Genomic DNA, 24,462 nt, shown 5'->3' on the forward strand with positions numbered 1-24,462 from the left:
AATAAATCACAAAAGCATGTACTTTGTTTGAATAAAGAATGTTCAGCTTTTTTTTCCCCCAGGTAAAGTACATGAGACTTTTGCTTAAATGAGGCATATAATTTTAATCAGGTGTGCTCTTAAAAAGAAAGAAAAACAGCTGCTGCTTGTTAATCGGCAAATATCTTCTCCAATGAGCTCATTATTAATTCACTACTTTAATAGAGACTTAAATTCCACTAAGAAAAGGGTTTTTGCCCTATTATAATATCTGCCAGCACATCTGCAGCTACATGACCCTCTTACAGGACCTGAGTGATGGCTTCCCAGAGGCCATCTGCCCTTTTCCTCCACGTAGAAGTTTGTCCCTCGTGTGACCCTGACCATTGGGGTCCGTCCAGATGAGCATTTGTGGACATCCTTTCACCCAGGCAGGATTGCTTTCATATTTGTAATTGCAGCACTCAGGATAAACATTAGTAAAAGAAACCCAGAAAGGCACAGGCGCTGCCTTTTTTACATTCAGCTGCCTTTACCGATGGCGCTTCCTTGCCCCACAATGTCTTGAAGGGCTTGGGGTGGGAGGAGCAGAACATTCTGCTCACCCGGGAATTTCCTCTGTTCTTTGTGACTTCTGCCTACAGTGGGAGTAGAAAGAATCAGACAAGAGCCTTTTCATTTCTTTTCTGTTTCCCTGTCACACTCCCACACCCTGTGCGGCTCTTCTGTGCCTCGGTTGATTCATATCTACTGTGGTAGCATCCTTAGTGCCTCTTTGCCTTCCTGGCAGTGGTGTGAGGTGGACTGATGAGTTTACGTCGAGAAAGAGCATTCATGCTCTGAAGGATGGGTGTTGCTTCCTTTGGCTGAAATTCAGCGAGCTAAGGATGATGAACACTTATGTTGTTTTTCCTTCTCTTCTGTGAGGGCATCACCTTTACAGAATAAGTCGTTTGAGCTCTGCTTTCCTCTTGCAGGAGCTGGAACAGGTAAAACATTTATTTTAATTATCATATCAAAATTCCCTGGTCTTTTCTACAAAGAGTCCTCAAACTTTTAAGCATGAAATGGATTTATTTTTTTCCAATATGTGCATGCTGCAGAGCTTCCTGGTTAGGATGAACTAGGAAGTGGCCCCCACCAGGCGAGCCCTGCTCCTCAGGTAAGATGGACTTCCTGCAACGGAGGTTGTCTGTGTAGAAACAAATGGTGGGAGTGATGCTGAATGGGCTTTTAGAACTTTCCTTAAAATCCCAAGGAGTTAGGACTTTTCTGAAGCTCTTTAGGCAACTGCTATCATTTAACACTTTGGGGGAGGATCATAGTTATTTAATGTCTATATTCAATATTAAATTAAAAAATGGAAGCATGTAGTGAATTGGAAAGACCCCTCATCACTTATTAAAACACCAAAGGGAAGGAGTGTGGCCTTTCGAAAGACCCAGCCTTGAGCTCAGATGCTGCCCACTCCCAGCTGGGTGACCTTGGACAACTTGCTCAAACTTTCTGAGCCTGTTTTGTGGTTTGAAGGAGAATCTAAAAAGCATTGTGTACCGTACAAAGTCCTTTATATAGCTTAATCAGTAGAATCCAATTTAAGATACCATAGTAAAAAATTAGTAGAAATAGGATAAGCTTCTTATGTTCTTATAGCTGATTCTCAGCAAAGGACTTGCTTTTGTAGTTTGGTGGCAACTGAAATTTGAGAGTTGCAGAAGAGGGGGCTGTTGGGTGGGAGAACAGAGACTTCCATAATCACATTGCTTCTCTCCTCCTTTCTGGGAAGTGAAGGGAGGGAAAATATTCAACGGACTTCGTTTGCCCAACTAAAGTGTAAATGGATCATGTGATAGGCTTCTGTAGATATATTGGGCAGGACGATTCTTGGATGGAGGCTGTGCATTGTAGGATATCTGGCAACATTTCTGACCTCCTCTGCTCACTCAGTGCTGGTAGTACCCCACCCCCTGCCCTGCCATCCCCACTGTGAAAATCATAAATGTCTCCAGACAATACCAAATGACCCCTGAGGGGCAAAATCTGCCTTCTTCGTCCACCCCCTCGCCCACACCACATTACCTTGCCCACCCCCAGTGTTGAGAAACATTGGGTCAGGCATGGCAGCCCATGAAAGCCCTGGAGAGCTATGGGCCTTGACCTTTGATTTTGGCCTTTGGCTTATCATGATACTTTTATTTGAAGCTTTTGTCTAAAAAAATGTGTGGCGTGATGAAAAGGAAGTGTAATGGGGTTAAAAATCTTTAGGAGATTGGCAAGCTCTAGCAGACAAAATTGTTATTGCAGGACAATTTTAACTTGGCTTACATTTATTTTTACCAGAGGAAAAAAAAAAGGATATTACTGATGTTCATTCTAATAGCAGCCCCATCATTCACCTGCGCCCATGTTTTCCCACTTTGTCCTCTGCCCAGTTGACTTTGCGCAGCTCAAACCCTCTTAGGACACCAAGAGAAAAGTGGTTCCTGGACCAGGGAACTGGCATTCAGAGACTTATTCCACCATAAGAAGCAAAAATAGGGAATTTTACTTCTCAACAGATGATAAAAGGAACGTTGAGTGGTGGGGTGAGCCCCAGCGGGCAATTTGGGGGGTAGTGTGGGAGGAGAGTTTCTCATAGGATTTAGAATCATACTAGGCTGAAATGGGCACTACAGTATTGTATTAGGGTTCTCTCGAGAAACAAAGCCAACAGGAGATATCTGTAAATATGAGATTTTATAAAAGTGTCTCACAAAACCTTGGGGATATATAAGTCCAAATTCCATAGGGCAGTATGCCAGCTGGCAAGTCAGATGAAGGTTGCTGAGCTCTCCAGGAGAGGTGGGCTGGCTGAAGAAGTGGAAATTCTTTCTTCTCTTTTAAAAGTCTTCAACAGATTGGATCAAACACACCTGATTGGATTATCTCATTGTGGAAGACACACCCTCAGTTGATCATAGATGTAATCAGCCACAGATACAATCAACTGACCAATGATTTAACAAGCCAGCCTACGAGTTTATTAACCAGCTAAAAAATGTCCTTCCAGTACCATGCCAGTGCTTGCTTGACCAGAAAACTGATACCTGGTTAAGTTGACACATGAACCTGTGCATCACAGTCTACTCCCTGTCAACTTGGCAGCTATATACATCACCTTAAACCATACTTAATCTCTAAATAGAACACAATAGACATGTTTCACCTAACGATACTCAGCTGTCCTGCATGCAACCAGAAATGTACTAAATCTCTCCAGAATAGGGTACAAGTCCTTAGGTGACATTCATCCTTAAACTTGATGTGTTATAACTTAAATACTATAGCATGAACAATACAAATTATGTGCTAGGATAAGAAAGCAAGGTGTTTGCTTTATGTGCAAATACAAACATTAAAAAAATGAAATATTCATACCATCACAGTCCTCGTTTCTGTGACTGGTCACATGGTTATAGTTTATATTTATCACTACCTTCTTCCACTAAGCATTCCATGTTTCCTTAACCCTCAGTAAGCACTTGAGCTGGCTGTGGTTCTTTGCCTGGTGGGGTGATCCAAACCTTCATTCCTGAAGTTTCTGGACTAGTGATAGTCCTGCCTAGATTGGGTTGTTGCACTGTTCCATTGACTTTAATCACAGGGCATGGTAGTACTAAGAGATGCCATAGGGGATCTCTCGTATTCCAGGAAAACTCTTCCTTACCTCCATTGTGTAGTTACAGTCCTATTTCCCTTGATAGGATCAATCATGCCAGTCACTACAGTAATCCTCTTCCTTGCCTGTTGATTCAGAGGCATAAGAAGCCCAAAGTAGGAGGCGGCAGTCTTAACTTCCAGTTCAGTGAATTCATTGTTGTGTCTCCTGGTAGGAGCACTCCTCCTTTTGAAACTAAGACCTGTAGACCAGCAGAGCTTGAGACTGCAGGGACAGGAAGCAAAAACCTTTCTAGTGGATGACTCAGGGTGACAGTGAGTGGTACCCCTCCCATTTCCCACCCCTTGATTCCTGGACCCGTAGGAATCCTGGCTATGGGAGAAATAGCACCACAGAGTGGACACTGATTCAGAGTCCTGTTGTTTATCAACATCCTGGAGAACACTGCCCAGCCCTGCAAGAAATTGCCACCTAGTTGTCACCGTAATTAGGTCTTTAAAAGGCTGTTCCACTATTCTATCAACTCACCTGCTTCTCGATGATGAAGAACATGGTAAGACCAGAGAATTCCTTGAATGTGCCCATTTGCACACTTCATTTGCTGTGAAGTGGGTTCCTTGATCAGAAGCAATGCTGTGTAGAAATAATAATAGATAGATAAGGCATTCTGTAAGTCCACAGATGGTAGTTTTGGCAAAAGCACTGCATGCAGGGAAGGCAAACCTATATCCAGAGTATGTTATGTGTTCCATTTAGAACAAATTGCTGCCCCTTCCATGATGGAAGTGGCCCAAGGTAATCAAACTGTCATACAGTAACTGGTTGATCACCTCAGGGAATAATGCCATACTGGGGACTGAGTGTGGGCCTCTGCTGCTGGCAGATAGGGCACTCAGCAGTGGCCATAGCCAGGTTGGCCTTGGTGAGTGGAAGTTCACGTGGCTGAGCCCCTGTATAACCTCCATCCCTACCAACATGACGACTTTGTTCCTGAGCCCATTGGGCAATGACAGGCGTTTCTGGGGAAAGAGGCTGGCTGGTATCCACAGAACAGGTCATCTTGTCCACTTGATTATTAAAACTTTCCTCTGCTAAAGTCACACTCTGGTGTGCATTCACATGGGTCACAGATATCTTCATGTTCTTTGCCCACTTAGAAAGTCCTACCCACATACCTCTTCCCCAGACCTTTTTGTCACCAGTTTTCTAATCATGCTCCTCCCAAGTCCCTGACCATCAAGCCAAACCATTAGCAACAGCCCATGAGTCAGTATACAAACGCACCTCTGGCCAGTTCTCCTTCCAAACAAAATGAACAACCTGGTGCACTGCTTGAAATTCCTCCCACTGGGAGGATTTCCTCTCAGCACTGTCCTCCAGGGTATTCTAGAAAGGAGCTGTAATACTGCAGCTGTCCACTTTCAGGTGGTACCTGCATGAAATGCAGTATCATCTGTAAACCAGGACTGAATTTTCTTTCTCAGCCAACTGACTATAAGGAACACCCTCAGAGGCCACAGCTCTGGGTTGGGAAAGAGAAGATAATGTGGCAGGAGTGGGGGCCATGGGCATTTGGGCCGCTTCCCTGTGTAACTTACTTGTGCCTTCAGGACCGGCTGGAGCACTGTCTTGTATGTGCCATTTCCGTTTTTCGATGGCTATACCAGTTCTGGCAATTTGACCTTAGGTAATGTCAGTCCCTTTTTGATCTGTTGCAGTCGGCCACCCAAACAGTTAATGCCCTTTCTAACCGCCCCAGCTACAACTTTGAATCTAGAATCTCTGCTTTGTGGGCCCATATCAATAATTCCAGCCTGATTCAGCTTTATATTCCTTCCACTATTACCCCACACATATCCCCCTGGTTTCTGTCTATACAGATTGTAAAATTCATGCAGTTCTTTTGGAGTACAGTTACCTCCTCATGGGTCACACTTTGTACCTCACCTTTCAGTCCTGTTAGTACTTTTGTTTTAGGTCTTGAAGGAAAGGGATGGTGGATCATGAAAAGAATTAGAAGTGTCTTTCAAGCCAATTACCTCAGGGTATTCCATTGCAGTTTCATTGGGTAAAACTCCAGACAGAGCAAAGACTCTGCAGAATCTAGGGTTTCCACATCTCCACTGACATTGTTACCAACCCATTTGTCCCTACCCCGAGTTTCTGGATCCCATTCTTATCCAATTAAAGCCCTTACTTTAATAACAGACACCTTGCAAGGTTGAGAGTTAAAATTACATTGTAAACCTGCTACTCTCACAATGAGAATCTGGGTGTAGTTTTCAGAGATATGAAGTCTGTGACCACTGAAAATAAGATTTTTTTCAGGGCAGATATAGAAATGTTTACATCTTTCTTATGGCATTTAGGTTGCAAATTTGAAGCCTTCAGCTCATCCCTTTCTCTCTTAACTTTATCCAGCGTTATCTACGAACAGCAGGCTGACATCAAACCTCTTAACTATAACAACTCTGTTAAGGTGTCAAAAACACTGTCACCCAGAGCCTTGCCTCACATAAGAGTCTGATTAGGAGAATCAAAGGATGATATTATGTATATCTATACTGCCAGCGCAAGCCATGGACTGTTGTGTCATCTTGATTATTGGAAATGGAGTCATTAGTGTCTTTGAATCTAATCAGAGTAAATTGGTTTTTACCAATTGTAAAAACCCATTTTTAAGATTCTGTTTCTCAAGAACCATGTCCAGTTCCAATCTGAATTGAATTAGTCAGGGTTCTCTAGAGTAAGAGAACCAACAGGACAAATCTGTATCTGAGATTTTTTTTTTTTTTACATGGTTAGGCACCGGGAATCAAACCCGGGTCCTCGGGCATCGAAGGCAAGCATTTCTGCCTGCTGAGCCACCGTGGCCCGCCCTGTATCTGAGATTTTATAAAAGTATCTCTCACAACTGTGGGGATGCTTGAGTCCAAATTCTGTAGTGCAGGCTGCTAGCTGGCAACTGTGATGAAGGTCATTGATAAACTCTCCAGGAGATGCTGGCTGGCTAAAGAATTAAAATTTCTCTTTTCCCTTAAAAGTCTCCAACTGATTGGATTCTCTCATTGCAGAAGACACTCCCTTAGCTAATCATTGATGTAATTAGCCACAGATATAATCAACTGACTGATGATTTAATAAACCAGCCTTTTGGTTTATTAACCAACCATAAAATGTCCTTGCAATAATGGTTAGATCAGTGCTTGCTTGACCAGATAACTGGGTGCCATCAGTTGGCCAAACTGACACATGAACCTAACAATCACAAGTGTCAGTGAGTGAGGAGGAAACCGTGTTTTCTCTCTCTGGGATCCTCGGTGCCTTGCACAAGACTTGGCATATAAATGACTCAACAAATATCTATTGAATAAATAAATGAGGCCTTTGAGATTATTTAGACCAAAGAGTATAAACTCACATGCCTTTTGGGTCAGGTATGTATTCCAAGTGTGGAGAGGATAGGGAGAAGAGAATGGTGGGCCTGTGCTCAACAAGAACAAGTGGCAGCTATGATCACCATTGCTATAACCTCGACCTTGTTTGAGAGGTACCATGTGTTCCTCCGGGGGCTTTATTGTTTTATTTCATTTAGGCTTAATAATAGTATCTAGTTTTTAAAGAAAGTAAACTCTTATATAGACTTTGCAATTGACAGTGTTCTGAGTGTTTCACAAATACCTCAGTTTATTTAATCCTCACAACAACCTGATGAGGTAAGTGTTCTTTCCCCATTTTCCTTCAGGCTTCTGCCCCAGTTCCTCAGTGGTAACGTGTGTGAGGTCCCTGGGCTGCAGGACACACGTGGTGGTGGAGACACCTGGTCCCCTGGCCGGGTGTCGTGGTCCTGGTCACTCACCCTGTGCTGGCACCGGGAGTATGTACGCTGCGTGACAGGCCTGCCTCACTCCAGGGGATGCTGCCATGGGTGAATGTGGACCCAGTGTTTATAGAGCTTTGACTTTTCAAGAAAAGCTGGAGTTTTGTGGGAGGTCACTCAATGCTTCATGTTGATCAGCAACTCGAAACTTTAAAAAAAAAAAAAAAAAAAAAAAGGAACAGGTTCACATGGGCCCAATGAATCACACTTGAGTCCCATCCTTTTATTTTATGGATGAGGCAGCTGAGTCCAGGTTGGTGATTGGAGTGATTCCAGGTCACACGAGTCAGGGATGAATCAGTGCCGGTCACCCAGACCTTCTTCCCAGGGCAGTGGTCCTCCAAGTACTGCCTGAGAGACGGATGAGACTCTGCAGAGGGCCACCGCCCCATAGAGGAGGGTTTGGCCCAGAGCCCGAGTTAGTGTCAGGAGCTGTTGATACTATACTAATCGTTAGAGATCAGTTCAGGATAAACCATTTGCCCTTGGAAGAGAGTGGTCATATACTTTGAAAACATGGTAAGTTAAAAAAAAAATCAGTTGGCACCACCATGTCACATCGCACATTTAAAAAAAATATTTTTATTGTAAACATTTAACATACAAACATATTCTTGTCATAAAAACCATTCCATACATGTGTACAGTGACTCACAATATCATCACATACTTGCATATTCATCAGCATGATCATTATTTGATCATTTGCATCACTCCAGCAAAAAAAATAAAAAGAAAAATGGAAAACTCATACATACCATACCTCACACCCCTCCCTCTCATTGACCACTAATGTTTCCATCTACCCAATTTATTTTTCCCTTTGTCCCCCCATTATTTATTTGTTTATTTTTATCCATGTTTCTTACTCATCTGTCCATACCCTGGATATAAGGAGCGTTAGAAACAAGGTTCTCACAATCACAGTCACATTGTAGATTTTATATCTTTATACAATTGTTTTCAAGAATCAAGGCTACTGAAACACAGCTCAACAGTTTCAGGTACTTCCCTCTAGCCACTCCAATACACCATAAACTAAAAAGAGAGAGATATATATATATAGTACATAAGAATAACCTCCAGGATAACCCCTCGACCCTGTTTGAAACCTCTCAGCCACTGAAACTTTATTTTGTCTCATTTCTCTCTTCTCCCTTTTGGTCAAGAAGGTTTTCTCAATCTCTTGATGCCAGGTCCTGGCTTATCCCAGGCTTTCTGTCCCACATTGCCAGGGAGATTTACACCCCTGGGAGTCATGTCCCACATGGGGGGAAAGCATTGAGTTCACATGCTGAGTTGGCTTATAGAGAGAGGCCACATCTGAGCAACAAAAAAGGTTCTCTAGCTTGACTCTTAGGCTTAATTTTTAGTAGGCTTAGCCTATCCTTTGCAGGAATAAGTTTCATAGGGGTGAACCCCAAGATTGAGGGCTCGGACTATTAATTTGTTTGTTCCTGTGTTTATGAGAAAATGAGGAATTTTCCAAATGGGGAAGTTGAATTTTCTCCCTTTCTTTCTATTCCCCTAAGGGGATTTGTTCACTGTTCAAATCACTCTGGGATTTCTCGGGGCATCACACACACCACACATTTTTAAAAGCTTTTCCCAGTTTTGCTCATTTAGGCTTCAGGAGGGCAGGAGTTTTGGCTGTGTCGTTGCTGGACAATGGGCTCACCTCCTCTGTGTCTAAGGGCAACCTGATGTTCCAGCTTCAGGAGAAAACAGATGGGCCGCCTTGTTTGATTCCTGGAGTGGAAATTGTATAGAGTGTCCCATTTTCAGCCTGTTGCTCCCTGTTGCATTCCTGGGATTGGAGATATAATCTGTGCCTACAGGATGACACTTTCTCAGGGAAGCTTGCACACATATAAGGGTTGAGCCCTGGCTCACCGGTGTTAGATCCCAACCGACTGATCCCATACCTCCACTCCAGGGAAACCAGAGCTGGAAGGTCATGGAATGTGATGTTAATGAAACTGAGAGGTGTGTGGCACTGGGGTGGGGAGTGGACAGCCAGGGGAGGCTTCTTTCACTTTGTCTTTTATAATCACATGCTGCTGGGTTTTAATCCTGGACCGTTCTCTTCCTTGAGGACTCGATGCTCCCCTGTACAAAGAGACTGCCTCCTTTTTTGCCTAATTTCCTATTGTCCTTTTAATGTTTCCTGGCCTCCCCCCTCCTCCTCCCCCTCCTCCCTCTCCTCCCTCCTCCCCCTCCTCCCCCTCCTCCCTCCTCCTCCCTCCTCCTCCCCCTCCCCTTCCCCCTCCTCCTCCCCTCTCCCTCCTCCTCTCCACCCCCCAGCAGGCTCTCCCCTAGCCAGGCTTTCTCCCATGCTCCGAATCCCTTGGGGGAGAGTCCCTTCTGTCCCCAAAAGCTCAGGAGAGGCAAGGCCAACATGCATGATACCCTTGGAAGAACTGAAATTTTTGATTTCCAGTGTTGAAAGCAATTTGTTTTCTGTTATTCAAATAGTTTAGACACTGTTTGGCAAGTAAAACTCACACACTGTGACAATCACAGAACTTCTCCTTGCTTGTAAGAGACATTTATTAAATCTTCAACTCAGATTATTTTACAAAATCTGAGAGATCATTTTCAAATATCTAAATAACATTCAAAAGCATTACTTTTATAACTTGAAAATGTCTCCAATCTAACTGAACGTTCTTCTCTTAAACTGTGAAAACAAGGTATTTTCAGTAAAAGAAGCAGTTGCATAGGAAATATAAAATAAATATATCTCCGAAATGCCTTCTTGGAGGTGAACATGGGCATCTGGTCAAGGCCACAGAAGGAATATGGTTGAAATGAATCTTCTTTCATTATATTTTCCGTGACTGCTTTCTGTCTAATTTCTCCAGGAGAACCCTTAAGTAGTGAACACTTTCATCGAGCTGTCAATGTGAATGATGAAGATTTGCTTGTTCGGATACTTCAAGGAGGGTGAGAGAACTATGTCAGTTTCTTTTCCTTTTAGTGCCCATAAAATGCACCAAAATGCACAATGCAGTCTGAATTTGTTTTCACAAAACTTCCCATGCTTTTGAAACTGGCTCCAAAATTGATCTCAGGCGACTCTTGGGAGTTCAGCATAGTTAAGAAACATCGTCATAAATCCCCGTGTGACTGTTCTGCTTTGCAATTGTTCAATTTAAATTGTAAAAGAAAATACTCACAAGGCTGGGTATCACCTTTTCTTCCTCGAAATAATTTCTGAAACTCTGCTTACAGGTCATAACCTTTAGGCACAATTCACCCCCAGATTCCCACATCTAATTCCTGATGAAATTATGGAATCACCAAATCAGCTATGTCCTAATGAAAAAAGTTGATAAAACACTAGAGGAAAAACAACCAAGATGGTTGCTGCAGATTTGCTGTGTAAAGCAATCTTTTAAATGAAAAAATAGACAATGTGATCTAGATGGTTTTTTTTTGACTCAATTAGCTTTGAGTGCCATAAAAAACAAGACATTTGTGAATTGAAGTTCTGTAAGCTGGAGAAGAGAAGGTTCTTGCAAACAGCCAAAGCTTCATAGGCTGATATTTAACAGCTCTGCTTTCTTCTTTGAGTGGCATCGCTGTATGCCAGGAGGTGATATGGGATTCAAGGGGAAAATGGGGTTTTCTCAAATAGAGGCTCCTGTTCAGTAGAGCTTTAGAAAGCCTGTAGTGAAGACGTGGTATTCCCAGCTTGTTTAAAGAAGCTGTGCCCTTCAAAGTGTGTTTTACCGGCTCGCGTAATGGTTTTGAGTTGAAGGGAGTGCTTATTTTAAGTGAAATTACAGTAATTTTCTCTTCTTTTCTTGGAAATTTGAATCTTTTAAAATATTAGGCTGGGCAATCTAAGACAACAAAAACTTAATGGCCCGGAAGAAATTGGAATTTTCTGTAAAATGAGCCATTTTAGCCACCTGTGCCCTCCAAGAGCCGTCAGCTGCAAATCTACAGGGAATCATGAAAAGCATGTTAATCTCTTTTCTCTGTGTTTTTCCCAAGCAATGTTAAGGTTGATGTTCCCAATAAGTTTGGCTTTACCGCTCTGATGGTAGCCGCCCAGAAAGGATACACCAGGTATGGCTCCTCTTTTTTCCTCTCTGGGTAGGTGGGGGAACCTTTCGCTTCTCCCAAAGGCTTGGGCCAGAATTAGGCTGAGACGGAAAAGGGCTGTAGAGGAACTCAGTTTCGTTTCTGTTTCTACAGCCTACCATGCAGCAGCTACACATCCAGCTGTTGTTATTGTAAAGTTACGTATCAGGCAGAAGAGAATGAAAAGTGTATATGTTCTGGAAGAGAGAGCACCATTTATTTATATGCAATATGTATTATAGCGCCTGAAAAAAGTAGTTATTGGAATTTGAAGTTCTTTTAAAAAAGGGGGTGGGGTGGGGATATTAATTCTGTAAAACAAACTTCCATGGTAGGTTGCTAAGACAGAATTTTTCATTGTTACATTCTATTATCTAGTCCACACAGAGATAAACAAAATACTAATACTGGATTTTTCAATCACCTTTGTATTTTAACTACTAAAATGAGATTTTGAAGAAAATAGAAATGTATTTTCATGAAATGTTGCCATTTGAAAATATATTTTAAATGATCATTAAAATGACTTAATTATTTTGATAGTCCAATTTGTTTCATTGGGGACTTTTTTTTAATGCGTAATTCATGCCAAGAATGAAAACCTCACTTTTTGTGTGGAGAGGTGGTTTTCTGGTCTGCTTTTGTTTTGTCTTTAAAACCAGGTGGTTCTCCTTTGAAGATGGAGAAGAAAGTGTTGTGAAGACTTGTCTTAAACTTAATGTTATTCATTTTTTCTGAAGTATTGTCGGTTCCTTGTCACCAACTGCTACATATGTAGTTACCTTTAAGTTTGTTTCCTTTAGGCTTGTGAAAATCCTAGTTTCTAATGGCACCGATGTGAATCTGAAGAATGGAAGTGGCAAGGACAGGTAGGCAGCAGGATATGATGCAAAATGGGCTGAGGATCCCAGAATCGTGTTACTGGGCTTGTGCTCAGAGGAATTTTAAATGTTTTCTTTAATTTCTTTTGATAGTACTCAGAGGTAAGTACAGTCCAAAGGAAAGATGATGATAAAAGCCAGCTTATTCTTTTGTCCATTAATTCTTACATTCAACAGTATATTTACTGGGCATCAATTATAGTGTGTATGATTTTTCTAGCTCCGTGCCTGATTCATAGTCAGTGCTCAGTAAGCAGTAGTCATTAAGAGTTATTGCCCAGCCCTATGCTGGGTGTTGGCTGTAACTGCATGCCTATGGCACTGTGTACGTCCCCCATGGCTCCCCCTGCATCTCAGCCTTATTCTGTTTACTAAGAACTTTAAGTGTTCCCAAAGGAAAAAAACTGGAAACCACAATCAAAGGACTTTCCTGAGACAGAAGGGCATGCATATGGTAGGACTGAGTGCATTACGGTAAAAGTTTATGAAAAGACAGCAAAGCCCAGAAACCTAGAGAATTTTTGAACCACAAGGATGAAGAAATAGCCCTTGAAAAGAAAAAAAATAGGTGCCTTATAAGGCGTAGATGAAAGAATGTTTTTGAAAGACTTAAAGATAGTTACTAATCTAATGATTAGATTTCACTGACTAATTAATCCAAATCAACTAATATTTATTGAATGACAACTATATGTCAGGCATTGTCCTTGCTGCTTGGGTAGAACTGTGAGCAAAATGCAGAGCCTTCACTCAAGGAACTTAGACTCACACGGCAAATACAGACCCAAGGCTTATGCATTGCAAACAAAAGAAATGTTCTTTTCAGGTATCTATGGAATAGCTACAAAGCATTGATAACATGTTCTAGCCCATAAAGTAAACATCAATTAATTTTTAAAATCAGAAATCCTATGTACTACACTCTCTGGGCACAACAGAATAATAGATTTGAAGTAGTTTAAGAACCACTTATACATTAAAAAGTATTTTTCTAAATAATTCCTTGGTTAATTTGGAATTAAGCAGTCAACTCAAAAAGTTTGGAAAAGAGCAATACCAAATTAAAAAAAAAAAGGAAGAAACTTAAGTAGGAAGAAAGATAATTAAAATAAAAGTAGAAATTGATTAATTAAAAAAAGGGAAGTGTTTTTGAGAAATGTAAGAGCTACTTCTTAAAAATTTATACAATAAAATGGATCAATCCCTCATAAATCCAAGAAAACCAAATTAGAAATTTGAAAAGGGACGTCATGGTTAAAGCAGAAATTTAAACATGAAAAGAAAATAATGCATATGAATCTATAAGAGATTTTGTAATTTCTTTGAAATGGTTAACTTTTCTGAAAAAATAGAAATTACCAAAATCAGTTTAAGAAGCAATCTAAAATAACCAATATCCATGCAAGAAATTAAAAAATTTATCCAAATACTGCTTTCACCGTAGGGTCTGTGACTTGACTGTTTTCCCAGTAAGGTTGCTCAGATTTTCCAGGTACTGATAAAGCCGTTGAACATTTCCAGAGTACAGAGGAAGCTGGAAAGCTTATTGCTAAACTCTAATAGTAAGAGAAAGAAAGCCATTTGTATGTGAGTACATATTTATAGCTTTCCTCCATCATAATTGATGTACCAGTATTAATATAATACTTCCCATCAGTAGATTAAAGATGAAAACCTGTGTACACAGAGATGCAAAATTTGGTGAAACTCCGCACCTTTGCTAGTTAAAACAGTATCTTATTTTTATTTTTAAGTGAAGGAGACTTTCATCCCCTTTGACACTGACTGGCATGTGGGGGTCACTAAGTTATCTACTGAATGAATGAAACCTTTGGTTACCTCATACAAAGTTGTTTTTTTTTTTTTTTAATCAGCTTAGACATTCACCTAGCTTCATTGTTAGTATTGACAAATCTCTTTTAAAGATTGGTAGTGAAGCTCCTTTTTTTAAAAAAATCAAAGTGACCCATAGATAGTGGTCTAGAGCACAGGCTTTGGTCAGTTTGATTTGAAATTCTGCTTCCACTATGGGTATGGGATGTGACCTTGGACAGGTTATTTAACCTCTCTGTATCTCAGTTTCCTCACCTGTAAAATTAGGATGACAAAAGCACTTGTATCATGGGATTGTCCTGAGCATTCTAATGAGCTATATGTGAAAATGCTTAGAACAGTGCCTGGCTTATGGAAAAGACTATGTACAAGTTACATGTTGTTGTTTTGTGATTAGACAGTATTTTGGAACACAGATTAACTCAGTAAGATATGAAATGGAGGTATGAAGTATGAGTGCTTTCCTGAGAAATACTGGGGAGCCAACTTTCAAATATTTGGAATTAATAAGGAGGTTCAGTAAAGTGACCAGCTACAAGATAAATGATTTTCTTAAACACCTGTAATAAACAGTTAAAGAATATAATGGGGAAAATATAATAGAATAAATATCTAAGAAAGTATGAAATGTATATGAAAAAATCTATGATGCATTACTGAGGAATATAAATAAAGATTTTAGAAATTGGAAAAAAGAAAAAGGGCAGTGTAGCAGTGGCTCAGTGGCAGAGTTCTCGCCTGCCATGCTGGAGATCCAGACTCGACTCCCAGAATCTACCCATGCAGGAAAAAAAAAATTGGGACATGTACCATTTATGAGAATGGCAAGACTGAATATTGGAAAGTTTTCGGCTTTCTAGTCTCAACAGCATTATTTTTGGGAACACATCAAAATGATTCCACAATTTATCTAGAAGAATACATAGGTGATAATAGCTAATAAAACTTTATTAAAATGCTTTATAAAGCCATACTAATTAAAGTAGTGTGATGGTGGCACAAATAATTGGTGGGGAGAAAAAGAATGGAATAGAAAAATCCTGTAATCCCATATATATAAGAACCTAGTATATGATGATGGAGGAAATGCAAACCAATGAGGGAAGATGTTGGAAAAATAGGCTATTTGAAGAAAAAAATTTAAGTTAGATCTTGGCCTTATAGCATGCACAAAAATAAATTCCAGATGAATTAAGAATTAAATGTAAAAATCTGAATCATAAAAATCCAGTAGAAAACATAGGCCTTTATCTCCCTGATCTTATACTATGAAAGGATAAATACATTGGAAAAAAACACTAAGGAAAAGATCAAGAGTGTATTATACATTTTTAAAACTTAATTACAAAGTTAAGGACAGTCTGGGGACATATTTGCATATTATAGACAAACATCTGGCATCCTTAAGACATAGAAGGTTCACTCTCAAACTCTACACCCAGTAGGAAATACAGCAGTATACATAAAGAGACAATTCACAGCAGAATAAATTCAACTTATATGAAAAATGTGAAGTCTTGCTGGTAATAAAGATATTAAATCATTTCCATCTATCAAATTAGTAATTTAAAAATGCTAATAGTGTCGGTAAGGGTGCAGGAACTGGAGACTTTGTGTAAAAGGTTCAGGAGAGTGAGTGGGAGTCGGGACTGAAGAGCAGAAGGTGAGCAGGTGGCAGCTTTGGCATCCAAAGCTGGGTGCCCTGTAAGGGTATGCCCCAGGAGCGGGGTGAACACGGGAGCCCAGGAGTTTGAGTTTGGAAGTATGCGCTGCAGATGCTCACTGCCCTCTGCCCAGAGGGAAATTAAGTTCAGAGATGGTCCCTCCCGCTGCGAGGAGCAGATCCTGGTCCCAGCAGGCTCATTGCTGGGCAATAGAGAGCTCCTATGGCCAGTTATCAGATAGCCCCGTCTTGTGCTTCAGAAACGAATTAACAGAATGTTAGGACTGGTTTCCTCTGGAGGGAACGTTATGGGTGGCTCTGATGTGTGAGTGTGTGTTTTTATAGGTAATGTGTGTCACATCATTAGAAAAGAAGCATTATTTTAAAATATCCAAGTAGCTAGGGTTCCAGTTGAATATAATATTGCAAATGAAATTTTCTTCCCTTAGCAAAAAAGTCCTACTGAAGACCCTGGAGTGCTTGGGGAAAAGTCTGCACACCCTAAACCCTGGATAGGCAAAGGAATGTGCCTGGGGAGGCGTGCTCTCCTCGGGGAGTCTCCAAGAAAGGAAGGGCAGCTGACGACGCAGGGATGCGTGTCAGGTCCCATTCCCGCAGGGAATGTGCTCTTCATTGCTCAGGGAAAGACTGCAGAGTTGCCCTATTGGGAAGACCATCCTGCCCCCTGCCCCAACTCTTTATTTTTAAAAGCTTAACATTTAGAGGAGTTAAAAGAATACAATTGTTGAAATTTTGCCATATTTGCTTTATCTCTCTGCTTATATTTTTATTTGCTTAAAAAATTGTTTTTGCTGAGCTGTCTCAAACTGCATCAGTGGCATCATAACCCTTCACTCCTACATACTTCAGCAGGTTTCTCCTACAAACAAGGGCACTTACCCGTATAAGCACAATGTCATCATCACACCAAAGAGAACTCACACTACTTCCCTAATACCCCAGCACCCATGCAGGGCCTGCATAGGGTTATTTGGGGGCACAGGGAGACCATGATCCACTCCAGGCTCACAGGTTTCATCTCTGTTCTTGCGCCCTCTCTTTTTAATGCAGTTTTCTTGAATACAATCACTGGCTCACAGGTTCACCACATGGTTGTGCATACAGCCCTATGAGATCAAATTTAGAACATTTTCATTACTCCAGAAAAGAAGTAAAAAAAAAAAAAGAAAAGAAAACCCTAATATTCCCATACTCCTTTCCCCCCCATATTATTGACCAAAAGTGTAGGTGTGGTCCATTGGTGACTGTTAATGAAAGAGTATTAAAATGTTACTGTTGACTGTAGTCCAAAATTTTCAATAGGTGCATTTCCCCCCATATACCCCTCTATTATTAACTCCTTATAATAGTGTTGTACACCTGATCTAGTTCATGAAAAAACTAAAAAATATTTATACAATTAATCATGGACACTGTGATTAGATTCAGAAGATTTACTGTGTTATGAATTCTCATGTTTTAACCTCTAACTTTCCTTCTGGTGACTGCCATGACTAAACTTTCCCTTTCCACCACACTCACATGCCATTCAGCACTGTTAATTATTCTCACAATAATGTGTTACCATCACCTCTATCCATTTCTAAACACTAAAATTCACCCTAGTTAAACATTCTGCACATATTAAGCAACTGTTCCCCATTCTTAGCCTTATTATATCCTGCTAACTTATATTCTCTATTTTATCTCTATGAGTTTACATATTATAATTAGTTCACACAGTGAAATCATAAAGTATTGATCACTAGCATTTCAAACTAAATTTATTTTAACATTTGTTCCCCCTATTATTTATTTTTATTCCAAATGTTCTACTCGTCTGTTGACAAGGTAGATAAACAGAGCATCAGACACAAGGTTTTCACAATCACACAGTCACACTGTGGAAGCTCTATCATTATACAATCATCTTCAAGAAACATGGCTACTGGAACACAGCTCTACATTTTCAGGCAGTTCCCTCCAGCCTCTCCATTACATCTCGAATAACAAGGTGATACCTACTTAATGCGTAAGAAAAACCTCCAGGATAAGCTCTCAACTCTGGAATCTCTCAGCCATTGATACTTTGTCTCATTTCACTCTTCCCCCTTTTGGTCCAGAAGGTTTTCTCAATCCCTTGATGTTGAATTTCAGCTCATTCTAGGGTTTTTCTCAATCCCTTGATGCTGAGTCTCAGCTTATTCTAGGATTTCTGTCCCACGTTGCCAAGAAGATCCACACCCCTGGGAGTCATGTCCCACATAGACAGGGGGAGGGTGATGAGTTTGCTTGTTGTGTTGGCTGGAGAGAGAGGCCACATTTGAGCAACAAAAGAGGTTCTCTTGGGGGGTGACTTTTAGGCCTAATTTTAAGTAGGCTTGACCTATCCTTTGTGGGGTTAAGTTTCATATGAACAAACTCCAAGACTGGGGGCTCAGCCTATAGCTTTTGTTGTCCACACTGCTTGTGAGAATATCAAGAATTCAACTTGGGAAAGTTGAATTTTCCCCTGTTTTCACCATTCCCCGAAGGAGTCTTTGCAAATACTTTTTTATTCACTGTTCAAATCACTCTGGGATTTATTGGGGCATCACTCTGGACAAATCAACAAAATCTCATGTCCTACTCAAGGTTCCATGTACTTATGGTGCTCATATACATGTACTTATGATGTTCATATAGCTGTCTACATAAGTTATATTAGGAAATGCACTAGTCAAAATATAAATTTTGTATGAAATAAACATTTTTTGGTTTAGTCTTACACATAAGTTGAAATTTTAAAATATTAATTACCATCTATTTTCAGCACCCTGCAGTAATGACATTCCTTTCTTCTTCCTTATGCAAAAACATTTTTAAAATTTGTACATTTAGTCACTATCATTATATACTCTAGGCATTCCTAGATTATACCATCTCAATCTTTATAGTCTATCTTTCTTTCTGATTTCATTTGTGCCCCAGCCCTCCTCCCTCTATCATTCTCACATTCAGTTTCATTCAGTGTTTTAACATAATTGTATTACAGTTAGGTAGTATTGTGCTGTCCATTTCTGAGTTTTTGTATCCAGTCCTGTTGCACAATCTGTATCCCTTCAGCTCCAATTACCCAATATCTTACCCTATTTCTATCTCCTGATGGTCTCTGTTACCAACGAAATTCTCCAAGTTTATTCACTAATGTCAATTCATATCAGTGAGATCATACAGTATTTGTCCTTTTGTTTCAGGCTAATCTCACTCAGCATAATGTCCTTAAGGTCCACCCATGTTGTTATATACTTCATAACTTTATTCTGTCTTACAGCTGCATAATATTTCATCATATGTATATACCACAGTTTGTTTAGCCACTCGTCTGTTGATGGACATTTTGACTGTTTCCATCTCTTTGCAATTGTAAATAATGCTGCTATAAACATTGATGTGCAAATGTTCGTTTGTGTCTTTGCCCTCATGTCCTCTGAGTAGATACCTAGCAATGGTATTGCTGGGTCATATGGCAGTTCTATGTTTAGCTTTTTGAGGAAAAACTGCCTTCCACAGTGGTTGTACCATTTGACATTCCCACCAATAGTGGAAAAGTGTGCCTCTTTCTCCACATCCTCTCCAGCACTTGTCATTTTCTGTTTTGTTGTTAATGTCCATTCTGGTGGGAGTGAGATGATATCTCATTGTGGTTTTTTTTTTTTTTTTTGACTTTTTAAAAGGGGCATTTAATAAGTTACAACTTTCAGTTCTAAGAAGTGAAAGTGTCCAAATTAAGGCACCAACAAATGTTACCTTCACTCAAGGAAGGCCAATAGGTCAGGAACACCTTTGTCAGCTGGAAAGTCATGTGGCTGGCATCTGCTGGTCCCTTCCTCATGGGATTCATTGCTGTCAGTCTCTGTCCATGTGTGGGTTCCTCATTTTGCTTCTCCAGGGCTGGCTTTCATCTCTTGGCTTCCCTTGGCTCTCTCCAGGTTCTGGTTTGCTTAACATGTCATGGCAATGTCTGCTGGCCTCCAAGCATCTCCAAATTCTGGGTCTCTTCTCCACATGTCCATATCTGTATCAGCTCAGCTGTGAAATTTCTGTCAGCTCTGAGGCTTCTGTCATTTCTGACTCTACAAAATGTTTCTTCTGTTAAAGGATTCCAGTCAACTAATCAAGACCCACCTGGAATGGGTGGAGTCACATCTCCATCTAATCAAAAGTTAATATGGCTGTTCCCACAAGATTGGATCAGGCTTAAAACATGGCTTTTCTGAGGTACATACTTTCAAACTGGCACAGTGTGTTTAGCAATTTCTTCAGCTCCTGTCTCTCCTCCTCACCATCAGACCAGGTTAGCTCCTTTCTGGCATGTGGCACTCCTTCTGCCAGGTGAGCTGCCTCAGAGGACATACAGAGGGATGGAAGGAGGGGTGGTAGTACAGCAAATTGTATTCACAGAGATAACTACAGTCTATGGGATTTAAAGAGCTTTGGACTAAACTAGTGACCTTAGACAAGTCACTTAAACTCTCAGACCTTGGTTTCTTCATCTGTAAAACAGAGAAATGGACAAAATAGCCTCCAAGATCTTTCGCAATTCAAACATTTTAAGGTCCATTGACTTATTAATTGTCACATAATGTAGTATAATCTCATGACTAAAAGCTGGTCTACTTTCTGAGACTATTTTCCCTAGTCAGCCTCGGCCATGAAATAATAGTTGTCCACATGTGTTAATGTCTTCATTTTGGATTATAAGGAAAATCTTGGTTTGGATATTCCTCAAATGACATATTAGTTCTGGATTTATGATACAAATTAAAAGAGATTATACTGTCATTTCTGACTATTTCTACCTTCTGTGACCCCCTCACACCTCACATTTTCTAGAGATGAAGGAATGTGTTTTCAGATCAGATACAGGGGATTGACAGAAGTGCCAGTGTAGACAGACCCCAGGGTGTATCTGCTGCAGACTAGAAGAGCTTGGAGAGACCAGCCAGTGTTTAGCCCTGTGCCAATATTCCAGAGTCCTTCTAAATGTTAGTCTTGTTTTGAAAAAATACCTATGGTTAAGAGAATTTGAGAAATACTGAGTATTAGCTGCATCTTGGAGACTCACCACATACTTGAGCATAGTACAGGTTCTAAGAAATCCTGCCAATAAAGAAATCTGTTTAACTTTATCCCCAGTATTTCCCTCTCTCTTCATAAATACTAATTAATATCTGTTAGAACACATTCTATGGAGCATGGGTTGGGAAACATTGCCAGAAAATATTGCTGGTTCTTCAAAGTAAAAAGGTTGATAAGGCTGCTGGACTATTTATTGAGCACCTACCATGGGAATGATTCAAAATTGCAGATCAGGTGTCTCCCAGCCAGGATATGTGCTGTTCCGGAGACTCGCAGCCGGTCCAGCTGGTCCAGACTGGGGTACGCTGTGTGTCTGGTCACTGTCGTGGCTCCGGGAGCTGTTCTGTACTATTTCTGGTTATTTAGTAGTTGCTCTGGAGGATGAACTAAAAAACGCACGCACATTACTAAGCCGCCATCTTGGCCCCCCCCCCCCCCCCCGCATTGTGGTTTTGATTTGCATTTCTCTAATACCCAGGGAAGTTGAGCATCTCTTCATGTGCCTTTTGGTCATTTTTATTTCCTCTTCTGACAAGTGTCTGTTCGAGTCTTTTGCCCATTTTGTAATTGGGTTGGCTGTCTTTTTGTTGTTGAGTTGAACAATCTCTTTATAAATTCTGGATACTAGACCTTTATCTGATATGTTGTTTCCAGATATTGTCTCCCATTGTGTAGGCTGTCTTTTTACTTTCTTGGTGAAATTCTCTGATGCACAAAAGTGTTCAATTTTGAGGAGTTCCCATTTCTTTCTTTCTTTCTTCAATGCTCTTGTTGGGTGTAAGGTCTAGAAAACCACCTCCAAGTATAAGATTTATAAGATATTTCCCTACATTTTCTTCTAACAGTTTTATGGTCTTAGATCTAATGTTTAGGTCTTTGATCCATTTTGAGTTAATTTTTGTATAGGGTGTGAGATATGGGTCCTCTTTCGTTCTTTTGCATATGGATATCTAGTTCTCTAGGCACCATTTATTGAAGAGACTGTTCTGTCCCAGGTGAGTTGGCTTGACTGCCTTATCAAAGATCAATTGTCCATAGATGAGAGGGTCTATATCTGAATACTCTATTTGATTCCATTGGTCAGTATATCTATCTTTATGCCAGTACCATGCTGTTTTGATCACTGTAGCTTCATAATATGCCTTAAAGTCAGGTAGCATGAGGCCTCCAAATTCATTTTTTTTTCTCAGGATACTTTTAGCTCTTCGGGGCACCCTGCCCTTCCAGATAAATTTGCTTGTTGGTTTTTCTATTTCTGAAAAGTAACTTTTTGGGATTTTAATTGGTATTGCATTGAATTTGTAAATCAGTTTACGTAGAATTGACATCTTAACTATAATTAGTCTTCCAATCTATGAGTACGGTATGCCCTTCCATCTATTTAGGTCTTCTGTGATTTCTTTTTAACAATTTCTTGGAATTTTCTTTGTATAGGTCTTTTGTCTCTTTACTTAAATTTATTCCTACATATTTTATTCTTTTGGTTGCATTTGTAAATGGAATTCTTTTCTTGATTTCACCCTCAGATTGTCCATTACTAGTGTATAGAAACACTACAGATTTTTGAATGTTGATCTTGTAACCTGCCACATTGCTGTACTCATTTATTAGCCCCAGTAGTTTTGCTGTGGATTTTTCAGGGTTTTGACATATTATCTGCAAACAGTAAGAGTTTTACTTCTTCCTTTCCAATTTTGATGCCTTACATTTCTTTTTCTTGTCTAATTGCTCTGGCTAGAACTTCCAACACAGTGTTGAATAATAGTGGTGATAGTGGACATCCTTGTTTTGTTCCTGATCTCAGGGGGAAAGTTTTCAGTTTTTCCCCATTGAGGATGATGTTAGCTGTGGGTTTTTCATATATTCCCTTTATCATTTTGAGGAAGTTCCGTTCTATTTCTATCCTTTGAAGTTTTTTCAACAGGAAAGGATGTTGAATTTTGTCAAATGCCTTTTCTGTATCAATCAAGATGATCATGTGATTTTTCTGCTTTGATTTGTTGGTATGGTGTATTACATTAATTGATTTTCTTATGTTGAACCATCCTTGCATACCCGGGATGAATCCTACTTGGTCATGATGTATAATTCTTTTAATGTGTTGCTGGATTCGATTTGCTAGAATTTTGTGGAGGATTTTTGCATCTATATTCATTATAGAGATTGGTCTGTAGTTTTCTTTTTTTGTAATATCTTTGTCTGGCTTTGGTATGTGGGTGATGTTGGCTTCATAGAATGAGTTAGGTAGCTTTCCCTCCCCTTCAATTTTTTTGAAGAATTTGAGCAGGATTGGTACTAATTCTTTCTGGAATGTTTGGTGGAATTCACATGTGAAGCCATCTGGTCCTGGACTTTTCTTTTTGGGGAGTTTCTTAATGACTGATTCAATTTTTTACTTGTGATTTGTTTGTTGAGGTCGTCTATTTCTTCTTGAGTCAGAGTTGGTTGTTCATGCCTTTCTAGAAAGTTGTCCATTTCATCTACATTGTTGTATTTATTAGCATAAAGTTGTTCATAGTATCCTGTCATTACTTCTTTTATTTCTGTGGGGTCAGCGGTTATGTGTCCTCTTCCATTTCTGATTTCATTTATTTGCATCCTCTCTCTTCTTCTTTTTGTCAATCTTGCTAAGGGTCCATCAATCTTATTGATTTTCTCATAAAACCAGCTTCTGGTTTTGTTGATTTTCTCAATTGTTTTCATGTTCTCAATTTCATTTATTTCTGCTCTAATCACCATTATTTCTTTCCTTTTGCTTGCTTTGGGGTTAGTTTGCTGTTCTTTCTCTACTTCTTCCAAGTGGACAATTAATTTCTCAATTTTTGCCCTTTCTTCTTTTTTGATATAGGCATTTAGGGCAACAATTTCCCTCTTAGCACTGCCTTTGCTGCGTCCCATAAGTTTTGATATGTTGTGTTTTCATTTTCATTCGCCTTGAGATATTTACTGATTTCTCTTGTAATTTCTTCCTTGACCCACTGGTTGTTTAAGAGTGTGGTGTTGAGCCTCCCCATATTTGTGAATTTTCTGGCACTCTGCCTATTATTGATTTCCAACTTCATTCCTTTATGATCTGAGAAAGTGTTTTGTATGATTTCAATCTTTTTAAATATTAAGAGTTGCTTTGTGACCCAGCATATGGTCTATCCTTGAGAATGATCCATGAGCACTTGAGAAAAATGTATGTCCTGCTGTTGTGGGGTATAATGTTCTATAAATGTCTGTTAAGTCAAGTTCATTTATTGTATTATTCAAATTCTCTGTTTCTTTATTGATCCTCTGTCCATTGATGAGCATGGTGAATTGAAGTCTCCAACTATTAAGGTAGATGTGTCAATTTCTCTTTTCAGTGTTT

At 39.9% G+C, this 24,462-nt stretch overlaps 1 protein-coding gene across 2 annotated transcripts in view; it reads left to right on the forward strand.

Moving 5' to 3' along the window:
• FANK1 (fibronectin type III and ankyrin repeat domains 1) overlaps positions 1-24,462 on the forward strand; it is a 143,822-nt gene that overhangs the window by 106,942 nt on the left and 12,418 nt on the right. For both annotated transcript variants that reach the window (XM_077126388.1, XM_077126389.1), the window contains exons 4-6: positions 10,382-10,463; positions 11,520-11,594; positions 12,413-12,478. In XM_077126388.1, coding sequence (XP_076982503.1) covers positions 10,382-10,463; positions 11,520-11,594; positions 12,413-12,478 — 223 coding nt within the window. The remainder of the gene's footprint in view (positions 1-10,381; positions 10,464-11,519; positions 11,595-12,412; positions 12,479-24,462) is intronic.

This window comes from Tamandua tetradactyla, chromosome 13 (assembly GCF_023851605.1).
Source record: "Tamandua tetradactyla isolate mTamTet1 chromosome 13, mTamTet1.pri, whole genome shotgun sequence".
In the NCBI taxonomy this organism is placed as follows: domain Eukaryota; kingdom Metazoa; phylum Chordata; class Mammalia; order Pilosa; family Myrmecophagidae; genus Tamandua; species Tamandua tetradactyla.